The sequence below is a fragment of the Caenorhabditis remanei genome, chromosome V, assembly GCF_010183535.1.
Source record: "Caenorhabditis remanei strain PX506 chromosome V, whole genome shotgun sequence".
NCBI lineage: Eukaryota > Metazoa > Nematoda > Chromadorea > Rhabditida > Rhabditidae > Caenorhabditis > Caenorhabditis remanei.
Window position 1 is genome coordinate 8,028,057 of NC_071332.1, and position 27,408 is coordinate 8,055,464.

Sequence of the window (27,408 nt, forward strand, 5' to 3'; positions counted from 1 at the left end):
AACTTGAAAAATGGTGCTAATTTTCCAGTTATCCCCTGTGTCTGATTTGTGTTGAAGAATGTTGATCTTTGCGGCAAATGTGTCATGTTGCAAAGAGAAGAAGAACACAAGATGAAGATGTCTGAAGGAAGAGGATGATGTTTTTTGGATTCTGAAGTTGGGTCTGACTCAAGAAACTTCAAGTTTTGAAGCTCTTATTGAAGATCATCGTTTTAGAATTTGTTTATTATCAACCAATAAGCTAGGAATCGGAGCCAGTGTGGTTATTGAATGTCTGGAAGTTTGGGAGCACCTGACGATCAACACACCACGAAATAATCTATCAAAATTTTCAAGATATTCTCGATCCACTCAAACAAGAAACTTCTAGATATTCAGTTTGCCAAAGGAGGCGCCAAGTCGAACTTCGTATGATGTGACTGATAGGTATCTGCTGATAAGTAAATTACTTTGGCTAGATTACAATTTAGAAATTAAACGTGATTTATGCAAATCAGGTCTTCTCTTCTGGAACAAATAACCTCTAACTCTCCAAATTACGTAACAAGAAAAAACAAACTCTCTGACTTATTAAACCTATCATTTCTACAGACACTTGAAGAAGTTCATTTTACAAGTGAAACCCACTCAATGTTTCCAACATTTCACACACTTCAATCTCTAGAATTCCCCACCGTTCATTTCCCTCCTAACAACCCCATAAAAAAGTTCAAGGTGAGAAAAAAGAAGTTTGATAAACAGAGCATCGAAAAGCTGATAACGGTAAGCCAACAATCAATAGATCGTGAGAAAATTTGAATGAAACTTTTCTCTTTTCCAATCAAACAAACTTTTCAACACCTCAAATAGAACTCACTTCTCAAGTACTGACTGAAGAGGGGTCAGTGCATTTGTCAAGTTTTAAAATGTTTTGACACTTCATAATAACAAAAGAAATACTCTTGTTGTGGTCAGTTATAATTTAACTTTTTTGAGCAATAGGTAATATTAGGAATGTAGGACGCCTACCGTATGCTCCGTTTTTTCTCAAACGTTTTCTCAAAATCTTGCAAAAAATTTTGGGAAAAAAACGTCAGAAGAGGCCACAAAAATACACTTGAAGATGATTGAAAACAAAACATTTGAAATTTATGAATAGAACAAAATAAACCAAAACTAAAAGAAGTGTTGAGTTTTCCATAACGTTGCCACGGCGTTCTTCGTCGCCTTCCATATTTCACAAATCGTCTCTTCAGTTGTCACTTGTCTTCTTCCATCCTTCCATCTTTTTCCCGACAAGAAACACCACTAATTCCATTATAAAGAGGGTGACATGCACCTGTCCGAGCAACAGGAAGAATATCCTTTTATGGATCAACATGCCGGTACATAGTGAGAAGATCCATATCAACGGAAGTGACAAAACACCAAGTAAATATAGTCGGGATTATTCTTTGCTAGATTTCACACTTCTCCAAGTGTTTTGTTTCTGTTTTCTCGTTCAAGATTTCCTTGAAAAGTACGTGGTTTCACACGAATCCGGTTCTCAAGTTCGGTTCAGTTCAAGGTTCAAATCGAACACTTGATAAGAGGGGTTGAGAGAAACTGGATTGGGAATGAGGGCATGTGTGTATGGATGTTATCTTATCCTATATCATTTCTCAAGCTTCATTATCACAAAATGCTTCTCATCGCTTGTTTTATTTTGATACTAACTCATTTATCAGGTGAGTTGATTTTTTAGCTGTTTTTTGAGAGTAGATGTATGTGGGTCTAAAACATAGTTTTTCAGCGTTTTAATTTTAATTCAAAATCTGAAAATGACTCAATTAAGAGTGCGCCTTGATGTCTTTAAGGCATACTTTTTTAAAGTATTTTTTCCGGGAAGGAAATATCTACTTAAAATTATTATAATACAAAGTTTTGGTTCTCAACTTCTTCATTTCCAGATGCCCGAGAATTCAAAGGTGAAAGTGAATCCACGAACGAGAGTCTCATGAAAATGGTTGACAACGAATGGATGGATAAATTCATTCCCCGACAATACAAAAAAGAGCATACACTACCAGGATCCGATCAAGATGTCACAAAAGATAATAACTTCGGATTCAGTGAGCAAGGAATGAAGGATTTAGACGAGGTAATTTTGTTGTGGGTCAACCAAAATTCACACTTTGTCGATGAGGTGTGAACTTGAAATATACCTGCCAATCATACCATACGGAGTTGAAATTCTGAATGGTAGCAAGTTGGTGAAGAAGTAGCATAAGGTGGCATACGTGGAAGTGATGACCTGTTAATTATGTGGTCGGATCGAGAGAAAATATGAAAACAATTTGGTGTGACTTTGGGTATTGGCTACTCTGATGACTCTGTAAGGTATATGAATTCAATATTTCTACCAGGGTTTATGAATAAAATTTGAGTTACCCCTACTTATTTGGCAACAGGAAGAATACACTTCGGATGCCGTAATTCTCGAAGAAATCTTCAAAACTTCAAAGACCATTAAATCTTTATTTGCTAACAAAAAAAAGTTTGTAAAGAGAAGAAAATCTACAGGTTGGTGGTCTAGTTGGTGGAGGAGATTCCGACCTTCTTGGCATCCTTCGTCCTTACTATTCTATGGTTGAAATGACCGCCAACGGAAACAAACAAGTGAGTTTTTTCTAGATTTTTCGAGTATTTCTTCAACCGTTTTTCTCCTTTTTTCAGGGAATGGGACAGTATCTTCATGTACTTCCTGATTCATCTGAAGGAGATACTCCGATTTATTCTGTCGGTGGGTCAATGTACGGAGGAGTTGAACCAGCTGGGGCAAAGTTGGGATACATGAACAGACCATTCGGAAAGAAGAGATAACACAAATCACTTCGTATTCAATAATAATTGTAATAATAATAATAATAATAATAATTTTTATGAATTCAATTTTTAATGCACTTCCTCTCATCTCCTTGAGTAATAACAAACACATAAAACATCAAGAATAATATAAAAATCACCGGATACATAACTTTACAAAAAGTGTCAATTTGTCGAGCCATTCGATGGTAATACCGACTGAGAAGCATTGATTTGGTCACCTGATATTTACTATACCCATCCAGATTGCTTTCAGATTTTAGTCTCTGAAAAACAAAGGGAATATTGGAAATTAATGGGAGGAGGCTAACCAAACGTTTACTGTTGTGTTCCAATGAAATGACAACAAGAGCTTGGAGCATAGTTACGAATACAAAGGTGGAAGTGAATCCAAACCAGATATCGATGGCTTTCACGTAGGAGACTTTCGGAAGTTCTTCTTTTGCAGAATTATTTTCAGCGGATAGTGTGAGAAACACGGTGAGCGATACGAATATTCGACCTGGAAATTAAAATAGATCTGAAATTTTTAATCTAATTTTTATAAGGGCTTTTATAAAGTTTTTATAAGGCCGATCTAGATTTAGTAGTTCTGCACAACTAGAGTTTTCTCAAAGATACGCCCATTCAAGGCCCTTACCTTCCACGAATTCCTCTGGCAACCAGACTGAAATCCATGAGAACACTACACAGATTGCTGTTGGAATATAGGTGTTCGCAATGTGATAACCAACTTCTCGATGCATATAAAATTTCGCTTCCAGACAAGAATACACTCCAGATTTTCTCACTCCATTGCAAGTGTCTGGATGTAAATTCCGGATACTCAATTCAGGAATTCGAACATTTTTCTCTATCTAAAAGTTGAAAAATAAGAAGATACAATTTCAGAACTAGTATGTGAACTCACTCTGATTGCGTCATTAGAATTGGAAAACCATTCCAGTTTCACCACATCTTGTGTGAATCCCACTGAAATGTTATTTGGAGTTGATTGATACCTAACATTTCGAAGTCTCACTTGAACTGATTTTCAACGAAACCGCTGGGTTGTCATGTGGATATTTACACAAAACGATTTGAGCTGCAGTTGGTTTCAAGTAGACTCTCATATCCATGAAAACCTTTCCATCTGGGAATATGAACAAATAGAAATTGAGGTAAGTCACTTTGTGGAATGTAGAATATTTAGCATTAGTGAATATGGGATCAGGTCTCCAGATCATTTTCAGAAAAGTGTAGTCATTGACAAGAATCGGACGAGATAGATCATGTCGGAGACGGGGATCTATCCAAGACATCCGGACCCATGCATCAAGGTCATAATCCTAGAAAACTATTATTGGATGACATCGAAAAGAGCAACAAACCATAGTAGAGAGCTCAAAGTTACTCATAGATTGAACAGACATTCCAACTTTCACAGTTACAGTATCATCCACGTGAAGAGTTGGTGGTTGACGAGCATCGTACTCTATCTTTTTGAGAAATGGAAGAATTGTAGAGGATGGAAGAGGTCGTTGGTAATCTAGGCCAAGGTTTTGACTAAAAAAGTATGTTCTACCGTAATCCTGTACTGTACTTCATCCTAAAAACTAATTACCTCATAATTAGATCCAATGGCTTCAAATCGTGAACCATCTCATGCAACTTATCCATTTCAATGTTCAAATTGCTCACATTGAATGAAAAATCTCCGTATTTTTCTAAAATTTCCAAATATTCAACCCCTTCCCACACCCCTCAACTCACCCAAATAATACTGTTTGGCAATCTCTTTCTCATCATTTTCACTGGAATTACATGCTGATGGCATCACTATCATCACAGATTGATGATCGAGAAACAAGAGTTGATCTATTCCAATGGCATTCGCTTGCGCATCTTCATAGTTGGTAAGAACGAGTTCATTGACTTCTGGATCCGAATAGTTGTATGTCTGACAGAGAACATCGAGAGTAATCCGACTTCTACGGGCAGCTAAAGGAGAAGAAATCTGGAGGACACGAGGAAGAAGGCGGCAAACATTTCGGAAGACTATCCGGATTGTCTGCAAATAAAACAACTTGTTTAGGATATTTTGAAACAATTTCCTTTAAATGTTTCATTTCTTCATTTTGTACTTTTCATGAAGTTTAGCCTCGGTTTTTCTCAGAACTACATGAAAAACTAACCGTAAAATTTTGCAACAACTCCACTGGAACTTCATATTTCTCTGCATCATTTTCATTTCTAATCCAAACTTCTGCTCTTCTCAAAGCCAACAAATCAAACTCAGTTGGCGATGGGTCTTGCAGCGACTGTTGGGTCTTCCACCATAGTTTCCATGCAAGACATTGTTGATGCTGGTCAGTAGCAATACCGTAGTCAACTGCCTGATAAGTTGTGGCGATATCCAGAAAATTAGAGCTAGAAGGGTTAGAAGAATTTAGAGAGAATAGAAATAGAAGAAGAGAAATAGAGATAAGGAGAGACATCGATTGACGTCTTCTATCAGAGTGGGAAAGAGAAAAAGAAGAAAAAGAAGAAAAAAGAAGAGATGTTGGGAGAAGAAGTTGTGTTTGTTTCTGCTAATTAAATTGACGGTATGGAAGGAAAAGAGGAGAGGGAATCAGCGACCTGTTATATTTAATTTGTTCATGAATCTGAAAATTATCATATGAGTACTGTAGTTGATAAGTAACCTACTCTCAAGAATTGCAGTCTTCTCCTTCAGAGAGACTACTTATGTTATTCTATTGTTATTAATCTGTATTTTCACATGAAATAGTTTTAGAATATACTCGATTAAATTATCAGCAGGAAAGAAATCTCAAAAACAAATCCGAATCCAAACCGTTCCGATATCAAAGATTTTTAGAAAAATGCGACTTCCAGTGACGATTTCAGTGCAAATATAACTTTTCGTGTCGTTTCCATTCAAATCGTTCATTTTCGTTCTTTCAATCTTATTTTCTATTGCATCTACCCACGAAGAAAAATTGTACCATTTAATGCATTTTTTTGCAAATTAATGCTATTCACGAATGCAAATTAATGCATTAATCTGCAGTTTTGTACCGTAATCAGAAGCACTGAGAAAATTGTCGGCGCAAAATATCGCAAGCTGGAAATTCCATGCGCCTTTAATTTTTGTGTGGGCGATTTTTGTGTGGATTTACAAGCGAAGTGGATTTACGGGCGGCCACACAAAAATTAAAGGCGCATGGAATTTCCAGCTTGCGATATTTTGCGCCGACAATTTTCTCAGTGCTTCTGATTACGGTACAAAACTGCAGATTAATGCATTAATTTGCATTCGTGAATAGCATTAATTTGCAAAAAAATGCATTAAATGGTACAATTTTTCTTCGTGGGTAGATGCATATGCAATATTCCAGAAATCAACTAAATGTTGCTGTAAGTCAGTTACGGTATACGGAATCGTTTCAAGACCCATTGACTAAAACCACTATGCGCCTTTAAAACTATTTGCGTCTGCTCCCGCTTTCGTAAATTTCGAAGTCCTTCTTTCACTTCTCACACCTGAATTCTCAATTTTTCAATGCAATCTATCGGAATGCTTCTTTTTCTTTTTTCTATTTAAAAACGATAATAAGAACATATGTTCTACATTGAAACCAGCTGACTCCCACCTCGTTTTCATTTCTTTCCTCCTGCGCGTCACACTGAAAACGATAGCTGAAAGACAAACATAAATCGTTCATCAGACTGTTTTCTTTCCTTTTTTCGGCAGAGAAAAAACTCAGAAAAACGTTTCCGCACCCTATTTGGCAAAGTGATGAGCTCGTTCTCTTGTGGAAGAGTGTATGTTTACTTTTTGGATGTCTAGCTTTTCTCCTCACTGATAAAGATCTCATTCACAATATTCACTCATTTCCGGCGATCCGATCAAAAATGACGCATTTCTTTTGCACCTATGTCTTTGTCTCACCTATATTCGTAGTCTTTGCCTCATTAGAATAACGGTCACCCTCGTCTGACCTTCCTGCCCTCACAACAAACGCACACAAATATCCTTTTCGTCTGCCTGTACACAACAGAACCGATTATGTACTGCGTCTCTTCAATCTTCGTGCTCTCTAGCAATTCTTTTACTCTCTACGATTCCATTTCTCTAACATACTCCCGTGCTCACCTTTTCCGTCCCTCCATTCCTGTACTCTCACTCACGCGAACAGTCGAACGGTCCCGTTTGAACGACGGGTTCAGACGGCTGTCTCATTCTTTTTGTTTATTTTTGGTGCGCAGTTTAATTTAATTTCCTTCCCGCTTCCTTAATAATATTTCACACTAATGCGCTTCTCCTTTACTTTGTGTTATCGAGAAAAGAAAAACAATCAATTGTGCAACCCCATCGAAAGTGCAGCCTCCTCCATCTTGTTCCCACTTCAAACAATTGAAATGTGCGGGAGCAAGAGCTCCAACTCCTCTTCTGGTTTCCGTCATGTGAGGAACAAAACAATGCTGGTGCTCTCGATTCAATCAAGCCCGGTGTACATCTAGAAAGTGTCGATTCTATGCCATCTGTGATTTTTTTCTCATTTTGAGCTTGTTTCATAGCAAAATTGTGCTACTATTCTTCAGTCGCGCCTGGAAATTTCTCGATATAATAGTTGTTGGCGTTGCCATCGTCATCGAAAATTCCAATGTTTTGCAACATTGTTTTTCCCTACTTTTCTTTTTTCTCTTTTCCTGATGACCCTCTCAGAGTTTAGTGACAAGAGAAAGACGACGTCGAAATTGAGTTTTCTCCTTTCCTTTTCTGTGCTTGTTCTGCCCCCGAAGCGGCCAATTCTCGACTGAATAGGCCACTTTCGGAATTATTTCAAGTGTACCTCTTCCTTCCTCTATTCATCATTCAATTCTCCTTCAGCTTCCTATTTTCGTCCAATCGCCCACGATTTGATCATCAGAATGAAGAAGTTTTCGCAACTTTACACTTTTTATGTTACTTGACCATACTAGTCCGCACTCAACCGGTGTTCTCTAATTTCGGTCATTAATCTACCGGTGATCCATTTCAAGGCTGCTGTCCCCGATCTGTCTTTGGTAGTCTGTGTATCTTCTTTCGCGTATCTCAAACTCAGCTGGCACTGTGCCAAGTCTCTACTCATCAAGATGATACAGGCTGCGCAAAAGAAGAAAACTTTTGGTGATAAACGTGGCGAATAGAGAAAGAAAAGAGAGGGACGACCCGAATCGCTAAGAGGTCGTGTTTACTTTGGCTCGTCGTCATCTTTCGAACCAACACATGCATACGCTCCCTTGCGCGCGCTCCTCTCTGATCATTCAGTCACAGGTCCTCTTCCTCTTTATTTTTGTTACGACTCGCCTTTGGAAAGCATCTTTTTCTCCTTTTTCGTATCAGTTATCAGAATTTGAATTGGGCGACTAATTTTATAGAGAAGAATTTATACAATTAACACCTTAGCGCTGATAAGGAAATAGTCAGTACGAATATGATAATAGAGCATAATACAGATACCAGACGGGTGTTAATAACACTGAACTTTACAAAAGATAATACCTACCCGATTTATAACAAAGAAACAAAGAGGAAAGCTCTCTTTCAAAATTCTGTCAAGTATTTTTCAAAGTCTTCAAAAATTATTTATAGAAGTTCCGTCCTTTAAGTTTTATTTACTTAACAAGTTTAATTGCCTCACATTACTCCACTCATTTTCCACATCACAATTTTCATATTTCCACAGTTTCAGACATCATTTCTCAACGAGATGGTCACGACCAGCAGCGGAGGGGGTGGTGGATACCCCGTCAATAATGGTGTTACACAGGTAAGAACTACACCGTTTCTGAACATTAATCTATTTTTGAAAGCAAAAGTTCCATCTATTTTGGAACAAGGCATGGGATATGCAAGTCACATGATATTATTTTCTACAAATTCTTCTCAAAGTTTCTTGTTTTATTAGTGCTTTACACTTTGTGATCTTTCTGAAGATTTTTGAAAACATATAAATTTTGAAAATCGGATAACATTTTGAAAAATGAATCACATCTGTCCTCCATACATTTATATTTTGTTCCAGGTGTCACTGATTCACTCGTCCGATTCTGTCCGCACCGTTTCCACCGCTCCAATCTACCGTCCGACTTCTTCAATGTCTACAGCGATCAAAAAGTCTTCGCACACGACAATGACGGCTCCGTTCATTTCCGCAAACCCACGAGTAAGTTTTATTTTCAACATAAACTGGAACCCGGAACCGAAAAATGAAGAAAGTCATTCGAAAATACCTGCAGACGAGCGTTTTATTCGAAAAAATTGAAAAAGAAAACTCGATAACGGAAATTCTTTATTTCATTGGTTTCTCCATCTCAGCAGCTATCCGTTTGATGGATGATGGCTAGCTGTTGATAATTTGTAGTTTTTGCGGACGGTATCGTAACAAAATTCTTTGAATTTTTCCATTTGTCGTAATACTATCATCTCATCTTTGCGAAGAAGAGAAGATGAGAAAAGAACACCTCAAGAACCTTTTTCGGGTGAAAATAACGAAATCTGTCTATATTTGATTTGAAGTGTCACGTTGATTCGTTGGACCAGAAGTCAGTTATGAAACACGATGTGACAAACATCGCATCCCGACCGCCGTGATTAAAAAAATCACAGAATACAGTGGCGTCGCAGGTCCTGGTTAGACTGGGTTGGAAGATCAAAAACGGATAGGAATGCATCAGAGATTATGATAGTAGAGATGGCTTAGAAAACGAAGAGATAAGAAGATCAGGTATTGACTTGGTAGTTTCCCATGATAGGCGTGGTTTCGCGGAATCTTTTCGAATAAAAATTGCGAGAAGTTTCTATCTTTGATTGTTTCACAAGTTCTCATGTTCTGAAGAAATTGATCTGTTTGAAATCTGATGCTCGTGTTCAAGTTTTGACTTCCTGATCAATCAAATCTTCAGTTTCTTTCCCTTTCCACCAGTGAGAGTATGCCACCATCATAGTTTAACAGCTTTCTCTTTTCTATTTCTAATCACCACATATCATTGATAGTGGAGAGAGCGCTCAACGTGCGGCAAATTGAAAAGAGAAAAAGAAAATGCCAATTGGCGTTCTCTTCTTTTACTCCGCTCCACAAATTGAAACAATTTTCTCATCATCATCATCGACTTCTCTTTCTCTCATAGCAAGATACTCTGACCTTTGGAGACTCAGAAAGATAGACGAAGGATTCGTGGAGCGTACGCATTACGCGCCTTGCCGATTAACCTCGATTTATCATTCAAGCTTTCCCCACCTTGGATTCTCTCCGACGTATTTCTTCATTTTCATTTTCTTCATCCATCTTGCGTCTCCGTCTGTGACCACCAGTCGCACTCTTGGATTGAAAAAAAACGCATGTTCCTTCTCGTCCACCGACCCAAGATGAAAACACATGTTTTTATATTAAGTTGTGTTTGATTAAAAGGTGATCGTGGGAAGTTGTGGGAGATGGTCGAAAAAACTAGAACTAGACAGCCAATTAATCTTCGATTAAAATTTGACTTCCCTCTTTTCACTCGTTTGCTTCTCATCATTGCATAGTCTTGCGCACGTCGGCGACGCGTATAACAACTAAATTAATTGCGCAATTGTGAGAGTGAACGCATGTGTGAGTGTCTATGTATACGCTTCTTCTCTCGGCTTCTTCTACATTCCATCGGTCTTCGTGGAGAGGCAGAGTCACATAAAGTTGTAGTTGCTATTTCTTGTGTAATCGAGACTGTCTTCAAGTCATTATGCATAATGATATGTATTACGTGTGAAGCTTTTGATTGGAATCGTACAATTGTAAATCATGTATTCCTTTGTGATGTCGGTTTATTTTTTTAGATTCCTTTCAAGAATGTAATCTGAAAACTAAATGTTATTATCCCAAAATTGTTCAGTGATATCATTAATAGGTCGTAAAAACAATCGACTTGGGAGAACATCTTGTCTTTATTGTCGAAAGTTTTAAAGTCTCGAAATTTTCCTACAACACTCGTCTTTTATTAGTTTTTTCAAACTGATCGGTCAAGAGGGTGACCCTAGTGAAGTTCAGTTATAATCCATTCGCCGAAATAGCTGTTTTCCAAATGTTCATTCCGCCCGCTTCCGGTGGTCCACAAGAGTTCCACAAGCTCCGATGTGACATGTGATATGATATTTTCAAAACACTTGTTCTCCTTTCCCTCCTGTTCGCCAACTCTTTTTAAAACTGACACTCCTATTTCCTGTCATTATGAAAATTGAAAAGGATTTGAGTTATATAAAACGCGTCTTGTGAAAAGTAACGAAGTGCAACGATCATTTCTCTCTATTGACTTTTAGTCCATCAGCTTGAACCAGTTAAATCTTTTTTCCGATTCCTTTCAAGTATATTCTCCATAGTTTTTATTCTATTCAATACACCAGTCTTCACAATCGTTGTCCAAATCGCTTCGTTTTGGTATGCGATTGATGCGACTTGTCGGTGACTGACGACTTTGAAATTAAAATCAAAACAGCTTCTCAAGCTATTTGTTATTCTCTGTTTTCTTCCTAAAACTGAATCAAGTTTACTCCTTTTAGCTGTTTACTTTTCTCCAACCCAGAAAATGCGCGGATTCTATTCATCCGTGTTTTCTTCCAACAATATTATCAAATTGTGTGAAATGTTGGCGGCCTAACATCGGGGTACGCAGACACAACATTTTTACGACATGTTTCACTTTCGGGATTTCCAATAGAACAGAACACCACGACGGATTCGATTCGCGTTTCGTTCCAAGAGACTTGTTCTTCGTCGTGAGGCATCCAGCTGAGTTTTTACCCCCGATGAATCTTTTGCCTTGTTTCGAAGCTGAATGTATCAGTGAATAATTATTCTTTGTTCATGATTATTTGCTTGATGATTCAGTATCATCATAGTTTCTGGTTCACTATTTTAGACAGAAGTGTAAATCGAATGACGCGAATCTTTATTTTTCTCACCTCCACCGCGTCGTAAGCCTATTTTCGAAGGTTTAACCCAGAATTAGCTGTTGAAAAGATTATCGGAATCAAGGTTTAATCCAATAATTGCGGTCAAACAGAGGTAGGAATATCCTATACTCTATTTCGGTACCGTTCCTTTACTCTAGTGCAATTAAAAACCGGGAAGAATCAGATCATGAAGCTCAGTTAAGTACCAGATTTCCTATATCCTCGATGATTCTTCTCGCAATATGCATCTCGATTTCTCGAGTGTTTCCTCCAATGCCGTACCGTCTCTCACTGTTTTTCTTTTTGTTTTGATTGTCTCGGTGAGCCGCAAGCGCGCGGCTGCACACCGGCACATAGACGATATTTGTGTCTCGTAGACTCTTGCCGACTGTTTTTTACGCTTTCCGTATGCGCGTCGGCAAGCTCCGATGGCGGCTCTGCAGAACTTCCAACTCACCGTCATTACCCATTACGCACGGTGTGTTCTTCTCATTTTCACTCATCAATTATTGATCTACTTTTTGAATTTTATGGGCATAGATGCTATTTTTGAAAAAATAAGTTCAACATTTCCGAAATAATTAATTCGAACTAATTCGATTGAATGGTAACTGCTAAAATTAATGTCATAAACAGCAATTGAGGATATAAATCTCCTTATCGCTCCCTTTTGAAGTCATGTGTTATAATAATGGTTTCTGGGACGTCATTTCTTGTCTCCGCGTCCTGAAACAAAATACTACTACCAAAAAAGGAAGGCGAAGGTCTCTATCGCTTCGCGCAATCTTTTTTGACTCGAGTCTTCTGGTCATTTTCATTCATTCTCCTCCATTTCCAACTACTTTTGCGTCACTCCTTTTTTGCCTGCTCGACCCCGATTTATCGAAAATCGAACAACTTTTCTCCGTTATTTTGTCAATTAGCTTTCAGTTTCGAACCAATTCATTAGATACAAATATAAACACATGTATTATCACAGGTCTTTTCCGCCATAGTCTTCCCCCGTCTACAGGTTTCACACTGTTCGTAAACCTGTTGTTTGGCTTTGACTTTTGCAGCGACGCAACGCGAAGCTGCGCTAGTCTTCACAAACGATAGGGAATATAGATAGAGGAGATATGCGCGTCGCGCATGTGGTCGCAAAAGCTGAGGAAACGGGGGAAATAAAAAGTAGAAGGAGATGAAGGAGGAGGAGGTAATAATAAAACTTCTGGGTCCTTTTTTCTCCTCCCACATCTCCTCGTTGTCGCCGATTTCCTCTGACGATTACGCAAGACGATGCTACCAAATGGAGGTGATGAAGCGTGTCGAAGTCGTATGTCCTAGTTTAGTTCACAATTTGTTCCACGTCTTCGAAATTGTCCTCCGTTTTGTCCTTTCCACAAATTTTTTCGTGTTAACATGTCTGACGCAACCGTCAAGAAGACGGACGTCAATGAAAAAATGTCTGAAAACAGGACAAATTTATGAGAGGGAGAGTGGTCGTAAAAAGTTCACTTTCCCCCATTTTTTCTCTGTCACATCTTCATTATCACCCTACTCGTCACAAGATGTACCCGCCAGTCACTATATCTCTCTCCTGATTTATTTTTTAGCTGTTTTTCTTCTTTTATTAGAACCTAAACCTATTCTCGACTCCGCCCACAACGCCCTATCATCATAATCTAGAAATAAAAAGTTTGGTTTGTTCTTCTTCTCCTATCTTCATTTTCTCATACTTGTCACTTTTCTGTGCGTCAGATTTTGAGTGACAACTTTCTTAAACTGATCGATTGTTTCTTCGGAGTAAATGATATCCCTCGTAAGTCCATCTGATCTGAATTCTTTTTCAGTCTTTACTGCTTTTCTAAAGCGTGTGACTTCGTCGTTGAAGAGACCAAAGACTCTGGATTGAGAGTTTCGATTCCATTAAATTTTTTCTATTACTCCCAATTTCTTTCATAAAACCAATACATATGTCTTCTCTTTTCACCACAATGAGTTGTTCAAACTTCCTCCCCAATGATTTATGGTCCCGGAAAACAATAATCCAGTGAGAAGCAGCTGCATTCGATTGCATAGTAGTTTCCATTATTTTGAATTCCTCCGTTACTGGCACTATAATCATTGGAATGCGTGTCTTCTTCTTCTCCCAGTTTGACCTTCTGATATCATTTTATCAGAAGTAATTTGTCCTTCGTTCCAGTCTGTCTCCTATTAAACGATGAATCAGTTACTATAAATCTTCTAATTTCATCGTTTCTTGCAGATGTCGAAACCGCCGGTTCGGGTGGTCGCTCAACCTCCACCACACCAGCAAGCATCGGCCCAACAACATCAGTATCATCATCAGAACCAAATGATGTTCTCGGCTCCTAATAACCGCCAACATGTTATTCCAACGATGCAAGTGCAACCGACGATGGCCTCTCAAATCAAACGAAATATCCCGGCAAATGCACAGTTTCAGATGTAATTTTAATTCTTTTTTTATCAAGAAATTAATTTGAACTTGAATATTTTAAGGTCTTCTGAAACAACGGCCGATTATGGAGTGAAACCCCAATCGGTTGAAATTGTGCAACGAGTCAGAGCTGTTCGAAGACAAGTCGCCGATGAGGAGACCGAACTACGACGACTCAGAGAGCTCGAGCACGAGACGACACAGCTCCGTGACAAGAATCACGGCAGAGAAAAAGATCTGGCAGTGCAAGGATCAGTGTTGAAAGAAGCACAACTGGAACTTCGCAATGCTTCAATAAGGGCACAATCCTTGAATCGACACGTAAGTTTTTAAAATCTGTTTTCGAGTATAAAGTTCTATATTTTATTTTTCAGCTAGAAGAAATGTACAGAAGGCGTCAAACGGCCGCTGCTGCAGCTCTTGTTGAGCAACGAAAAATGCAGCAACAACAAGTTCATCTGGCTCGAGCAACAAATCAAGTGCCAGTTCAAGAGATTGTGCGACCGCGCGCTTCTGTGGAACCCTTCCAAGTTGTCAACACCCAACAACAACAGGCATCACCACAAATGGTGAAGTCTGATGATTTCGCGGACAAAAGAGAAATTCTCGATTGGTGAGTAGAAATAAGTACTGTACTTCAAACAACAAACTAATTAGGTTGATCAGTACACATTATGTGTCAATCAAGAATAATGGTTTCTTTGAAATAGAGTTAGTTCTACAAAATCAGAAACTAGTTTTTATAGAAACGAACTTGTGTTTCCTCATTTGATGTTGTTTTGCTTTGCATTTTGAAATTGAAACCGGTTAAAATATAGGAAAAGGGAGAAGAAGAAGAAGAAGAAGAGAACCCTCGTTATCTTTCTTATCAAATCCTGTGAATGTCGAGGAAGAAACATTAATACAGCAAGATTAATTATTCTCTTGTTTACGATTTCCCTTTTCAAATTTAATTGCTTTGCAGCAACAACAGCAGCTATGATTCGATTGATGGGGCTGGAATTAACAAGATTCCGTCAGAACCATCATATTTGGCACCAAGCAAAGAGAACCAACATAAACATGTGGATACGAGTCCGTCACCTCCAAAAGATCCTCATCCAAGCCTCAGTCCGCCATCGTCCTCTTCAACTTCACAAAAGGCTCCTGCTTTAATCACTTTTGCACCACCTTCATTTGAGCAGAAGATCAACTCCTCAACTATGGTACGGATTTTATTTTATTTTTGTAAAATCTCACAGATCAAAACGAAATGAAAATACGCTATATCGATAACAGTGCGGAAAAAACCAAACGATATAATGCGTCATCACATTATATCGTCGATTCTTTCTCTTTCCGCATTTGCATATTTAGTGTTGTCAAAATTCGATTTGGCACATTTTCATTTCATTCTTAGAATATTTTCGATTCCTATTGATTTGGTTCCAGAGTTTCCAAGCTTTCTATTTCCAGACCCGTGATTCCCCATCTGTCGAGCGCCCAACATCATTCGGAGACAGTCTCGACGAGTCGCGTCTCAGAAGTGGAAAGACCGATTTGGTATCACTTCGATCTGATTCTCTGAAAGCCACCAAACGTCGTTCGTGGGCTGCATCAGAAGGAACATCGATGTCGGAAGCTGAGATGATCCATAGACTTCTTGATGAACAACGTCGTGGACGAACTCACTTCATTCCACAACTTCCAACTTCTCAAGAAGAGCCGACCACTGTGAATTCAGAAACCTACGCTGAGGAAGTTGCTAATACTGAATTGAAACAACAAGAAATTACACCATCAACTTCTCCTAACAATCTAGAATTACCAATTGAACAAATGACGTTGGGAAGTGACACAACGACAGAAGAAGATGCCAGTTCATGCTCCACCCGTTCGGACGATGGACAGAATTTGGAGATGGAAGTTGCACCAGAGAGAAGAACAGTCAAAGGTATTCTTAGAAGACCCAACGAGAAAATGAACAAAGGGCGTATTGAATTCGATCCATTAGCTCTTTTGCTCGATGCTGCCCTCGAAGGAGAGCTTGATTTGGTGAGAAGCAGTGCTGCTAAACTGACGGATGTGTCACAAGCCAATGATGAAGGGATTACCGCATTGCACAATGCGATTTGTGCTGGTCACTACGAGATTGTGCGGTTTTTGATCGAGCACGACGCGGATGTAAATGCCCAAGATTCTGATGGTTGGACTCCACTTCACTGTGCTGCTTCATGTAACAATCTTCCAATGGTCAGACAACTCGTCGAAGGAGGTGGTTGCGTTCTAGCATCAACTCTCTCTGATATGGAGACCCCAGTAGAGAAATGTGAAGAGGACGAGGACGGCTACGATGGATGTTTGAAATATCTGCTCGCTGCTCACAACTCAACCGGAACCATCAACACTGGAAAAGTGTATGCAGCCTACGGATATGAAGCAGAATTCGAAGATGAACTGAGTTTCGATGCTGGTGATGAGTTGACAGTACTGGCTAAAGATACAGTCGACAAGAATTGGTGGACGTGTAAGAAAGAAAACGGAGACAAGGGGCAAGTGCCGAGAACGTATTTGGCTTTGTATCCAGCATTGAAGTATAGAAAGAAGTGAGTTCTTTTGAAGAAAGGAAAACTTTCATTACTCATAACGGATAGACTCATTATCATAATTTCCTCTTCCAGGCTCAACTTCGTGATGTTCGATCTTCCGTTGGAGTCTAACAACAACGTCGAGTAGTATTATTCTATCCATCGTCAAAACATGTAGTGCTTGTTCCGGGTATCTAGAATCTAGTATTCTAAATCAATTCTCATTGATACTTCTATTCTTTCCTGAACACCTTCTAGTTCCCCTTCATTATTTCTCATTCGTGTTCTCGTGTAGCTGTAGTCTCGTTCTCTCTTGCCATTTCATCTCATTTCAGTGAAGAACCAACTTCACCTGACTATATTATTATGACTTTCCCGTCTTTCTTGATATGTACTTATCGGTGACTGTGCCCGTGTTTAGTGCCTTGCTCTACTTCTTGTACCTTTTCTGAATTTAACTTCACCCACAACAAGTATGTACAATTTGAAACTCATCGTTTTTAAATATCTCAACTCATATTTTCTATTGAATAATATGTTTGTAATGATAAATTTTAAACCAATCTATTCACACTTGTATGTATACACCGCTTGTCACATTCAAAAGCGCCTGATTGAGGGAATGAGAACCGGAGAATTCTCACGTAGCCCCGTGAGAAGATCGGATATTGGTTCTCCTGAATCCTTATTTAGCTCCATGTCCTTTTTACTCCCTTCTCTTGAAATCATCAGAGAGTAATACGGAAACGGATAATGCATTTCCCCGCCTTTTGGATATGCATAATTCAAAAACGGGACGGCTTCTCTTCGCCTCTTTTCTGATTCCGAAATGATGACGATGCAGATGGAAAAATAAGGAAGAAGCACTTGGACGACACTGACTGCAATTTCATTTTTCAATTTTCTTTTTTTTTCGATGGCTTCTCTATTTTATTACTTACCTCTCTTTTCTCTTTTGTTTTTGAAATGACTCGTCTGAAAATGGATTAGACGTTCCGTGGAGAAGAAGAAACCGAATTCAAGAATCAAATCAGATTTCCTTTTATTCAGAAGGAGATTCCAAACAATTTCAATTCTAAAAATATAAAACTGAAATAGGGGAATTCGGAAGTGTTTCGGTTACTGTCGACAACTGGGGCGCCCGCGTCTCTCTGTTGTGATCAATGGAAGAGTCTGGCGCGGTGCAATCTTCTGGTTTGGATAATTAAACGCTGTTTTACCCTTCATATTCTGGAATTTCGTAACTACATTAACCTTTCATTGCCACAATAATCTACAGTATTCCTTAAATACTCCAGTTTCTAGCACCGGAGACGCTATTTTAGTGTCCATTTCTTGCAACCAGTTATCGACTTTTTCAGATTTATTTTTCGAAAATCATCTAAAGCTACAGAATATCTGAATCTTGAACCCTTCTTCGGATGTAGTCTTCCGGTCATGCATGTAGAACGCCTTTATCATCTGAATTCCAGATAGGTACCCACGCAACATCTTCTTCTAATCGAATCATCCTCACTCTGAATATCTTTTTGCACTCTTCTATTTCTATTAAAACTGTGTGACGTCGTGAACTTGCAGAAACTCTTCTCCTCTCTTTTTTCTATTTTTGAAATAAATTCTATGTTCTCTGCCCAGTGTCAAAACGTCGAAAAAGGAGGAAATGATGAGGGGAAGAAGCAGAAGATGAGCACAAATCGTGTTGTGTGTTTCAGTGTGTTTTCGATCTCTTCTGACCCGATACAAATTGCGTTTATTCACATTCAAACTGCCCTTCTTTTATTCTAGTTTCACTCACTCCGCCTCCAATTCATCATCATTTGAAGTTTGAAATATTTGACATTCTCTCCTGCTCTCTTCTCCATTAATTTCTTTGCGTTTTCTGAAAGGAAATCCCAGAAAACAAGGAGGAGGAGTCATTTCGTAAAAAAGAAAAAGAGAGCGGAAGAAAACTTTTAGAACTCATGTCGAGCTTCTTATCGGCTTCATTTGTCAGCGGATAATACCAGATATTCGGTTCTTTTCTCTAGCTATTCACTCACAAATTCTTGTTGTCTATTGATTTCTAAAATGACTTCAACATCATCTGAACCAGTGAATGCAAGTAAGTTTGGAGTCTTGAGAATCCAAAAGATTGGTCAAATTGTGGCTATTGTTCGAGTGGACATTCTGAGAATAGATCTGGATATTTTGTGTTTTGGATGTCCACAAAGTGTTGGATTAGTGGGTCAGAATCTTTTCGGATCCAAAGCGCAACAGGTAGTAACTTCGACCCACTCGGGGGAAACTATGATTTTTGAGTCCTTCGTACTTTTGAGAATATCACGAATTCATTTTTTTATAATGTGAATCTTATTCCTGGATTTATTGAAATACCAAGCTTCTTGTCAATGTCAAAATATTTTCTTTTAGTAACCCACTAAATCAAGTTTCATTCTTCAACAACTGATGTAAATCAAATTCTATTGGTTACTCATGAGTTTATTTTTCAAAAAAAGAACCAACATGAGAAGGCAAAAGGATTAGATTTTATAGATATTCCATATCACATGTTTGTCTTCTTTTCAAAAAAGTTCTGTCACACAAAAGAGCTTAACTCGAAATTCCATTTGTTTTCCTGCTCAACTTGATCTTAATGATATATGTATACACTCATTGGGAACTCTCGAATTCATGAATTCCAACAGTTGCCCGCGTACGAATACGGGGTGATAGGTTCCGGATAAAATATAACGACAAATACAGTTTCTTACAATAGATTTACTTTATTGCAAGAAAATAAACAAAGAGAGCGTAAACTTACAAAACAATAGTTGAAACAACCAACGCTAAAACTAGAACTAACTCTGAAAGCCAACCGACTTCAGAAAACTACTTTTGCCACGTGGAGTACACGTGTCCACGTGAACTGACGCGCTGAGGTTACGGTAGGCGCGTGAGCCTTTGGCGGAGTGTCGTTGCGTATTTATTGTGAGGACTCGGAGAACTACAGGGTTATGAGGGTACCTTGCCACCGGCAACTCAACTATGAATATATCATTTTCTTCCCCTTCCAACTCATGGGAACTTACATCATGAGCCCACTTGTGATTGTATTCATAACACTAAAAAGCGTGGGAAACCTCTCGTCTAGAATTCCTAAACTTTCCGTTTCAGCCTCCGCACTGACGACCAGACATCGTGCACACTACTCGGATCTCATTCATTCTCCACACATTTTTCGAGTCGCAGATTCAGAAGATTCACGAATGGAAAAGTTGACAGAACTCGTGTTAAATGGGCAGGATGATGCAGGAGATGAGGAAGCAAATGGTCAATTGTAAGTGTTTTGATGGGTGAGGGAAGAGATAGATGAGGGAACTTATTTATTGCAGAGATTGGATCCTTGCCGGTATTATTTGCATCATTTGTGTCGCTTTTCTGATTATTGCAGTCAAAATCTGCTATAATTATTCGAAGAAGTTTCCAGAATCTGCAGAAAAGGTGAGCTCTGGGAATTTATTTGTATGGGAAGCAAAGCTTTGTAGTGAAGATTCTGTATCAATTCGTTTTTCTAGGGTGTTCAAGGCATTTTGACTTTAGTCTGAAATTCCCGATAGTATCTTGCTAGTGTCTGGTCCCAATATTGTGTTTTGTGTTGGATAATTCCTATATTTTGAAGTCTGTATATGCTATTTTATAGGGATTCTCTCAAGACTCATGCAGCCACAAATGGGTTACTTTTCGGCAAAGACAACTACTTAAAGTAGTTGAAACTCCAAAACAGAGACCTAGGCTCAAAAAGCAGGGATAATTCTAGAACTATAATAATTTCGTAATCCATGTTTAGATTTCTCGAGCAAACTCTATAACCCATAACATTATTTCATCTGAGTATCATTTCTATTTCCAGGAGCACGAAACCATCGACAATTTCAATAGACGAGCAATTTCCACGAAGGGAACACGGGGTCACGTCCGCTATTCGGTCGCTTGAAGACATAGATAATGTGATGTTGAGAGATTAAAGATGTACATACGTTTCGTTTCTATAAATGTCGTTTGATTCTAACCAAATCTGTTCGCTGACAAATATATTTTTAGAAGATTGGAGATCAGAAAGGGGGAATGTATAGTAGATACTTATTTATTTATAGAAGCCATTTTGACGGAAAGAGATTATGTCAATTCTGATATTAAAGTCTAAGGATGACATTAAAAGAATGATTCAAAGTGAAGTCGAAAGTCCGGTAAAATGACATTGAAATTCGAAGGAAAACCGTATTTATTAAGCGAAATATGTATCAATTAAGTCATCATGATCGAAGAGAATTGAAAAGAAAATACCCGGAAACAATGATAAAGAAGGGGAGAAAAAGACATAAATCAATGTCATCACACTTTGTGATTATTATTATTGTTATTGTTACTTATGTTACTGATACTGTCCTTTGTTTGAATTAATTGCAAAGGAACCATTTGTTTCCAATAGAAAACTGTCGAGAGAGCACCGATTATAAGGAAAGTGAGCATTTCAACACTGATCCAAGTGTATCCGGATGAGTTGAAGAAGAAACTGAAATTTGGATTTTATATTAATCTACGAATAGATGAAACTTACGTTGTAACCAACGGAGCGACACATCGTCCAACACTTCCAAAGAAAGCGAAAACTCCTTGCATTGTACCTTGCTGTCGTGGCCCCAGAACTTCTGAGAAGAGCGTTCCGATCGAGTTTCCAATGTATGGAAATGCGATTCCGAAGCATAGAGTGTAGACAAGAATGTAGGCGATGAAGGGGATTCTGAAATTAGAACAAATAGAATTACAACGACTTGAAGAGGGTAACAATCCTATTATAGAATTAGAAGAGAGATTACAACTAATTCAAAGATCATGAACTCACTTCGGCACATACTGACACCAATCATAAGTGCATGCTCCGTCGGTTACTGAAATTTCGATAGTTTAGAATTATAGAATTTCAGTGGGAACGTTACCATTTGGATTGAAGAGAAGAGTTTCTGGGTAGAATGGCCATGGGAGAAGCACGATGTAGTAGACGCAGAACACCAAGCAACCGAATACTATTTGAATTCTCTTATCACTGAAAACGATACGTTTTAAAAGTAAAGATTGTCAAGAAATGTTGTTTTTCTGAACTCACATTTTTCCGATTCTTGTAAACCCAATGACCAAATATTGTGTCACTGAAATAGTACAAGACACTGTTTCAATATATCCTCCATATACAATTGCTTGATGAGATGTCCAGTTGTACATGGCAATTGTGAATACAGAACAGAGAGATTCGATATTCACTGCGATTGTCTGAATGACGAACCACAAAAAGATGCAAACGACGGCAGCTCGCCGATCGAATGGAGGAATTATTACATCTGAATCTTCTTTTTTCTCGTCGATAACTCCTGCATAGTCTTCAGAGAAATAGAAGAATATCATGACAGACATGATGATGAGAACGATAGAGAGAACGAAGGCGGGAGAAGTGTAGGCGTCGAGGTCGAAGGTATTGAAGATTCGGACTCCATCTCCAATGAATGCGAAGGCTGTCTGGAAATTTGAGAGAATTTGAGACCATGCTAAAATGAAAAATATATTTTGGATCCAATTTCGTTTTGCTATTTTGCTCTTTTGATGGACATCAATTTCTATTTGTCACTTTTTTGCAGTAACATATATTTAGATGTCAGTGATAAGCTGATAAGACTTTCCGTTCTATCTTAAAAGTGCACTTTTCTAGAATGTTTCATTGTATCCTATAATCTGTCTAGAAAAGATACCTGCAAAATCGGTCCTGTCAACATTCCAGTGACCTGACTTCCAGTTGCCAATGAGACAGCTGTGTTTCTGTCTTCCAGTGTGGAACTTGCGGCTACATACGCTCGCAGAGCAGATAAATTTCCAGCTCCGAAGCCAATAAGAACTCGAGAAACTAACATTAACCATTGTACTTCCCAATTAATTGTAGGAAGAATACCATATAGAATGTTACCTGAAAAAATAAATTTGTCAGAGAATGTAAATTTAAAATGAAGTTACGAACCTACACAACAAAAAACAAGACCAGTCGCCACTGGAACTTTGAAAGATTCAGTTTTTTGAGTCCATGTTCCGAATATTGGAGACCCGATCGCCTGACCAATACTAAAACTGGCAAGGATGATTCCAAAGAATGGAAGTTGAGCAGTTGGATCCAGTTTCAGAAGATACGGCCACATAGATGTGAAGTATAGAGACATTTGAAGTCCACAGAAATATTGAATCAAGTTGGCAAACCATAATGATGTCCAATTCGATTTTCGAGTATCAAGATTTGTGCTGAAACAAATTTTCTTGATTTTAAAAGAAAAATTGAAATTTGAACTCACCGAGAAGTAGAAACCGTATAGGATTTCAAGGAACCGGTATCAAATTCAGCAGATGGATGCATGTTTAGTACTTTCAGAACATCCAGAGATATTTCGTTTTATAGTTTTTGGGTAATTGCACAACCTGAACAATTTATGATTGAGAAGCAGATGAAAAAAGAAAAAAAGAATGATAAGAAAAGGTGACAGAGCAAAGAGGAGGGCTCGATTGGATTAACCGGAGGGAGGAATTGATTGATAAGAGAGAAAAAATCATCAATTGTTTCAGGAAAACACATATAGAAATTAAAGAATTCACTAACTTTATATTAGATGACGGATGGGTCGCACCTACAGACAACACTCTTTTCCATCATTTGTCATATTTGGGTGGTGAGCACAAAAAATTAAAGTACTCAACAAACAATGAGAAACAACAGAAACGAAGATAATAATTTGTGAATTTGGGGTTGGGTGGGAAGTCAGAAATGAACTTTATGGTATTGTTTTTAATCCGGTTCTTCACCTGATTCATTTCATTTTTATATAAGAACCGGATAAGAATTATAGTGACTACAGGGAGGGGTGGGTGACATGGAAAGAAAATAAATCATCTTGTGTTTTCTATGATTTTTCTAGAACTTGGAACATATATTTTCTGGTTTATCAGGGAGATTAGTAGTTTTCGATTATTGGCTCAAAAAATTGAGAGCAAAACAAGAATTAAGACCCTTCGTAGCTGAACGGGACCGGAATGTGCAGTCTCTCACCTACCATTCCTCAAAACAAACAACTTTCAATAGAAATGTTCGGTAGTATTATTATGGATGGAGAGAATACGGTATGCTCGAGTTAGTAATGGAAGGAAATAAATTCTTGACCTAAAATATCCCGCAGGTGAATCTCAGTCGATCAAATTCAAATCTTTTTTCATTTCCAGAGAATCACCAAAACAGAAAGTGAATTACCCAGACTTCCCGAATCAGATCTGAAAAATTTGAGTCATTCTCAGAATATTTTCGATTCAGATATTCTTGTGTGAGGCTGGGAATCATGACTAGAACACAATATTTATTTTCTGAAATATTCTACAGTACCTACTAAACTAGAATAGACGAACTGAATTCGAATCGAATTTTAATATTGAAATGTTTCGGGTGAACACTATATATAGGAGAAAAGGTTAAAGGTACTTGAAGTACAAAACAATGAAAATCTGTTATAAAGAGAGATTAAAAGGGGAGGAGAACAAATTTGAAATGCAAACTTTTTTTTATAAAGTGAGTGATGGAGGGGAGGAGAGAAAATGGAAGAATAACTGGAGGTCATCGTCTCTCGGAAGGACATAAACAGAGAACGGAGGGGGTAGGAACATGTCAACAATCTGATAGTACTGTTTAGAGCAAATATAGGTATTGATACGTGGTGAAATGATATTTTCAGAGTGACTTCCGAAAGTCGAAAATAATAAAATCGTACTTCTTCTAACCGCTTCAGACATCATGTCATGTTGATGTTGACACGGAATGATAAATGATCGAAAGTGAGAATTGGAAGGAAAAAGAAAGAAGAGAGGGGGACACAGAAGCTTTTTGCGTTCTCTTTTTTGTTTGCCGTTGTGGTTGGAGGGTCAGTTTTATTCGATCGTTCCAGCTAGACACAGAAATGAAATTGACATTTTAAATAGGAACTAAAAATATGTTTATAAATGTTTCATTCTTCTGTTTTTAAGACGAATTCTGATGACTAAAAAGGCGTATGTATATACCGAAGAACAGAAGAGGGAATTCAGAATATACGAGTTTATTTTTTTTGTAGACTTTGACTTTAAGACATAATGGAAAAGAAAGGGACAAAAAGAAGACATGAAGAAGAAAATAGATTTCCGAAAGGTTGAAAAAAATTCTGAGAAGAAATATCTGAATAAAATCAGAACAGAATAGGTAGAAAAATGAGTTGGTCATATTGTAAAGGGTATGGGAATCATGAGATCAGAAATGAAAAGAAGAAGATTTGGAATTGAAAGTTTGCTCCGGTTGTGGAGTAATATTGAAGAGATGTTTTGGATGGAACCACAGACATCTCTGCATACTTGTCTGCGTCTCAATTATTTCCGGTTCACTTTTCTTGTTCTCTTCTTCTTTTGACGGACGGAGGCATCTGCTGTTGCCGTTACTGCAAGAAGAAAAGTTTGGGAAATTGTTTCAATGGGTTGGGTTTCTAGATGGACTCTCACACTTTTTGTAATATTTTGTTTTTGTGAATCATATAATTGTCACAAATAGTTATTCTATTTTGAGATCTTTGTTGTTGTTTGTTCAAAGTTTTTTTATTATCATTTTAAACGAAGTGTCTAGAAAAAATATCTGAAATATATGACGTTTATTATAAGTTACTGTTCCAAAGAATGAGTCACAAATATTCAGAAAAATAGATACAGAAAATATCTGATTCCTTAGCGAACTGTTGGGATTTTTATCAATTAGTCATCATCTACAATTTCAGGTAAATCTCAATCTGGAATCCAACAAATATCTGAAACTCGAAATACATCACGATCACCACATTCAAACTCTTCCCTATTTGATCTTTCGCGCCTTCTAAAGCCTTCACAAATTTTAATTCTGAACTTGCGAGTATCTAGTTTACTGCCTAGTTTTCACACTTCAAATTCTTTAAACTTTACAAATTCAGATTAAAATTTTTTTGATCGATGTTCTGCATAGATAATATATTATCCTGGAACTTTAAACTATATCCACCCACCGCTGTGTTACATACAGTAAACACTTCTCATCGTCATGATCCAAAATCCGTTTTTGAATTTATGACAAAGATCTGGTTACCTACCGAGATTCCACATCATCTGACCGTTCTTGTTTTGTCATCGCATGGTTTGCCGTTGAACTTGCACTGAAACTTTTTGAAGTCTTCACTGTTTTGCAGTCATTTGTAACGTTGTTGTTGTTGTTTGTACGATCTTTCAGCCGGTTATTTTTCAATTCGTTCTGAAACTACTGCCAATAAAAATGAATAAGAAAAAGGGTTGTCTAACCATTCTTAATCGGATCAAATCAGTCTTAGCCATCTGCATTTCAAACCATTCTTCATCATCCTCATCTTCTTCTAAATGATGGCGAAATGTATTCAATTTTGGAATTCGAATTCGACGGAGATACGGGGAAGCACAATGACCGCCTGAAAATCTTATTTATGATTTATTTCAAGCAAAGATCGTTCCTGTTTTGTTCCCCTGATCATTAAATTGTAATGATAGTAATTGATCGGAACAATATTTCACCAACCCGGTTTTTTTTTTCAATTCAATTTTTCAACATAATGTGACAATCAAACTTTGAACTCACTTGTCTACACGGCTGACTCAAAAATGTTTATTTTGATAGAAAACCGGATGAAATGAAGATAAAATGAGGTCTCGTGATGTTTTTTTGGAATTATCATAAAAAAGTTTCGGTTAAAGGTCGAGTTTCATAAACTATTGAGGGAGTATTATAGGGTTATGATAATTTGAGATGTTCTCGAATTACGTAGTTGTAGAGAGAAAAACAAGTAGAAAACAAACAGAATCGGGAATAATCGGAAATGTTTGTTCTGAAAAGTGAACGGAGTTTGATATTATAGTTACAGACTGACAGAAAATACAGTCTAGGAAGTTTGACTTCCGGGAACGTTTTGAAATTACACTGATTCCATTTTTACGGTAATACGGTATTCTCTGAAGGAATACAACAGGAGCTGGTCGCATTTGTTCAACTTGATTTTCAGACCTTTTTTTCGGAAGAAGTAAAAGTTGTCTTATTCTACTTTTTCTTACTAAAAATCTTTGAAACCAAAAGGTTGTTTACATCATAATAAGTAACCATCCTTTCAGAAGAAACACCCAAAAACTACCTAACCTTATCCTGGAAATAGTTTCCCCTAGGCGTACCATTAGGATCCTGAGACGCAGTTGTTGCACTGGCAGTCATCGTAATAGATGTGGATGGGGATTGAACGTGATGTGAAGTCGTGGAATAGAAGCGTGACATACTGATGCAAAATGAACTTGGGTGGTTTCTGAATCGGTCCCCTGTGGACCTCTCTATCGACTCTGCAAATCTGTTCGGTGTCCAAAAAAGTCAGGGGGAACGAAATGGTGGAAGCAACCGCGGCAGGAAATAAGAGGAAGAGGAGAGAATAAAAAAGGAGGGAAATAGAAAAAGAAGAAAAATAAGAAGAAGAAGACAAATA

The 27,408-nt window shown here is 37.9% G+C and overlaps 8 protein-coding genes across 8 annotated transcripts; 5 read left to right on the forward strand and 3 right to left on the reverse strand.

Annotated features, from left to right (window-relative positions):
- Nucleotides 1-1,660: 1,660 nt before the first annotated feature.
- Nucleotides 1,661-2,841, forward strand: GCK72_018082 (uncharacterized protein; the record flags this gene model as incomplete). The annotated part of the gene is made up of 4 exons (XM_053732381.1): nucleotides 1,661-1,706; nucleotides 1,929-2,119; nucleotides 2,542-2,637; nucleotides 2,695-2,841. The coding sequence occupies 4 exons, from the start codon at nucleotides 1,661-1,663 to the stop codon at nucleotides 2,839-2,841; spliced, it is 480 nt and encodes a 159-aa protein (XP_053581294.1).
- Nucleotides 2,842-2,906: 65 nt separating this feature from the next.
- GCK72_018083 (uncharacterized protein) lies at nucleotides 2,907-5,321 on the reverse strand (the record flags this gene model as incomplete). Its single annotated transcript, XM_003113897.2, has 9 exons — nucleotides 2,907-3,110; nucleotides 3,156-3,346; nucleotides 3,485-3,701; nucleotides 3,755-3,816; nucleotides 3,866-4,172; nucleotides 4,215-4,389; nucleotides 4,448-4,550; nucleotides 4,597-4,894; nucleotides 5,019-5,321. The coding sequence occupies 9 exons, from the start codon at nucleotides 5,319-5,321 to the stop codon at nucleotides 2,907-2,909; spliced, it is 1,860 nt and encodes a 619-aa protein (XP_003113945.2).
- A 3,261-nt stretch (nucleotides 5,322-8,582) lies between these two features.
- Nucleotides 8,583-9,466, forward strand: GCK72_018084 (uncharacterized protein; the record flags this gene model as incomplete). Its single annotated transcript, XM_053732382.1, has 3 exons — nucleotides 8,583-8,642; nucleotides 8,898-9,038; nucleotides 9,392-9,466. 3 exons carry the CDS (start codon nucleotides 8,583-8,585, stop codon nucleotides 9,464-9,466), a joined length of 276 nt encoding a protein of 91 aa, XP_053581295.1.
- A 3,514-nt stretch (nucleotides 9,467-12,980) lies between these two features.
- GCK72_018085 (uncharacterized protein) lies at nucleotides 12,981-16,958 on the forward strand (the record flags this gene model as incomplete). Its single annotated transcript, XM_053732383.1, has 7 exons — nucleotides 12,981-13,115; nucleotides 14,049-14,251; nucleotides 14,306-14,564; nucleotides 14,618-14,856; nucleotides 15,208-15,448; nucleotides 15,699-16,828; nucleotides 16,904-16,958. The coding sequence occupies 7 exons, from the start codon at nucleotides 12,981-12,983 to the stop codon at nucleotides 16,956-16,958; spliced, it is 2,262 nt and encodes a 753-aa protein (XP_053581296.1).
- A 1,919-nt stretch (nucleotides 16,959-18,877) lies between these two features.
- On the forward strand, nucleotides 18,878-19,156 carry GCK72_018086 (uncharacterized protein; the record flags this gene model as incomplete). Its single annotated transcript, XM_053732384.1, has 1 exon — nucleotides 18,878-19,156. The coding sequence occupies one exon, from the start codon at nucleotides 18,878-18,880 to the stop codon at nucleotides 19,154-19,156; it is 279 nt and encodes a 92-aa protein (XP_053581297.1).
- Nucleotides 19,157-19,866: 710 nt separating this feature from the next.
- Nucleotides 19,867-20,783, forward strand: GCK72_018087 (uncharacterized protein; the record flags this gene model as incomplete). Its single annotated transcript, XM_003114148.2, has 3 exons — nucleotides 19,867-20,126; nucleotides 20,182-20,290; nucleotides 20,700-20,783. The coding sequence occupies 3 exons, from the start codon at nucleotides 19,867-19,869 to the stop codon at nucleotides 20,781-20,783; spliced, it is 453 nt and encodes a 150-aa protein (XP_003114196.2).
- A 398-nt stretch (nucleotides 20,784-21,181) lies between these two features.
- On the reverse strand, nucleotides 21,182-23,240 carry GCK72_018088 (uncharacterized protein; the record flags this gene model as incomplete). The annotated part of the gene is made up of 8 exons (XM_003114518.2): nucleotides 21,182-21,362; nucleotides 21,408-21,590; nucleotides 21,693-21,738; nucleotides 21,787-21,893; nucleotides 21,954-22,360; nucleotides 22,591-22,802; nucleotides 22,854-23,128; nucleotides 23,179-23,240. The coding sequence occupies 8 exons, from the start codon at nucleotides 23,238-23,240 to the stop codon at nucleotides 21,182-21,184; spliced, it is 1,473 nt and encodes a 490-aa protein (XP_003114566.2).
- A 1,908-nt stretch (nucleotides 23,241-25,148) lies between these two features.
- GCK72_018089 (uncharacterized protein) lies at nucleotides 25,149-27,206 on the reverse strand (the record flags this gene model as incomplete). The annotated part of the gene is made up of 4 exons (XM_003113949.2): nucleotides 25,149-25,332; nucleotides 26,008-26,165; nucleotides 26,213-26,355; nucleotides 27,107-27,206. The coding sequence occupies 4 exons, from the start codon at nucleotides 27,204-27,206 to the stop codon at nucleotides 25,149-25,151; spliced, it is 585 nt and encodes a 194-aa protein (XP_003113997.2).
- Between the last annotated feature and the right edge of the window lie 202 nt (nucleotides 27,207-27,408).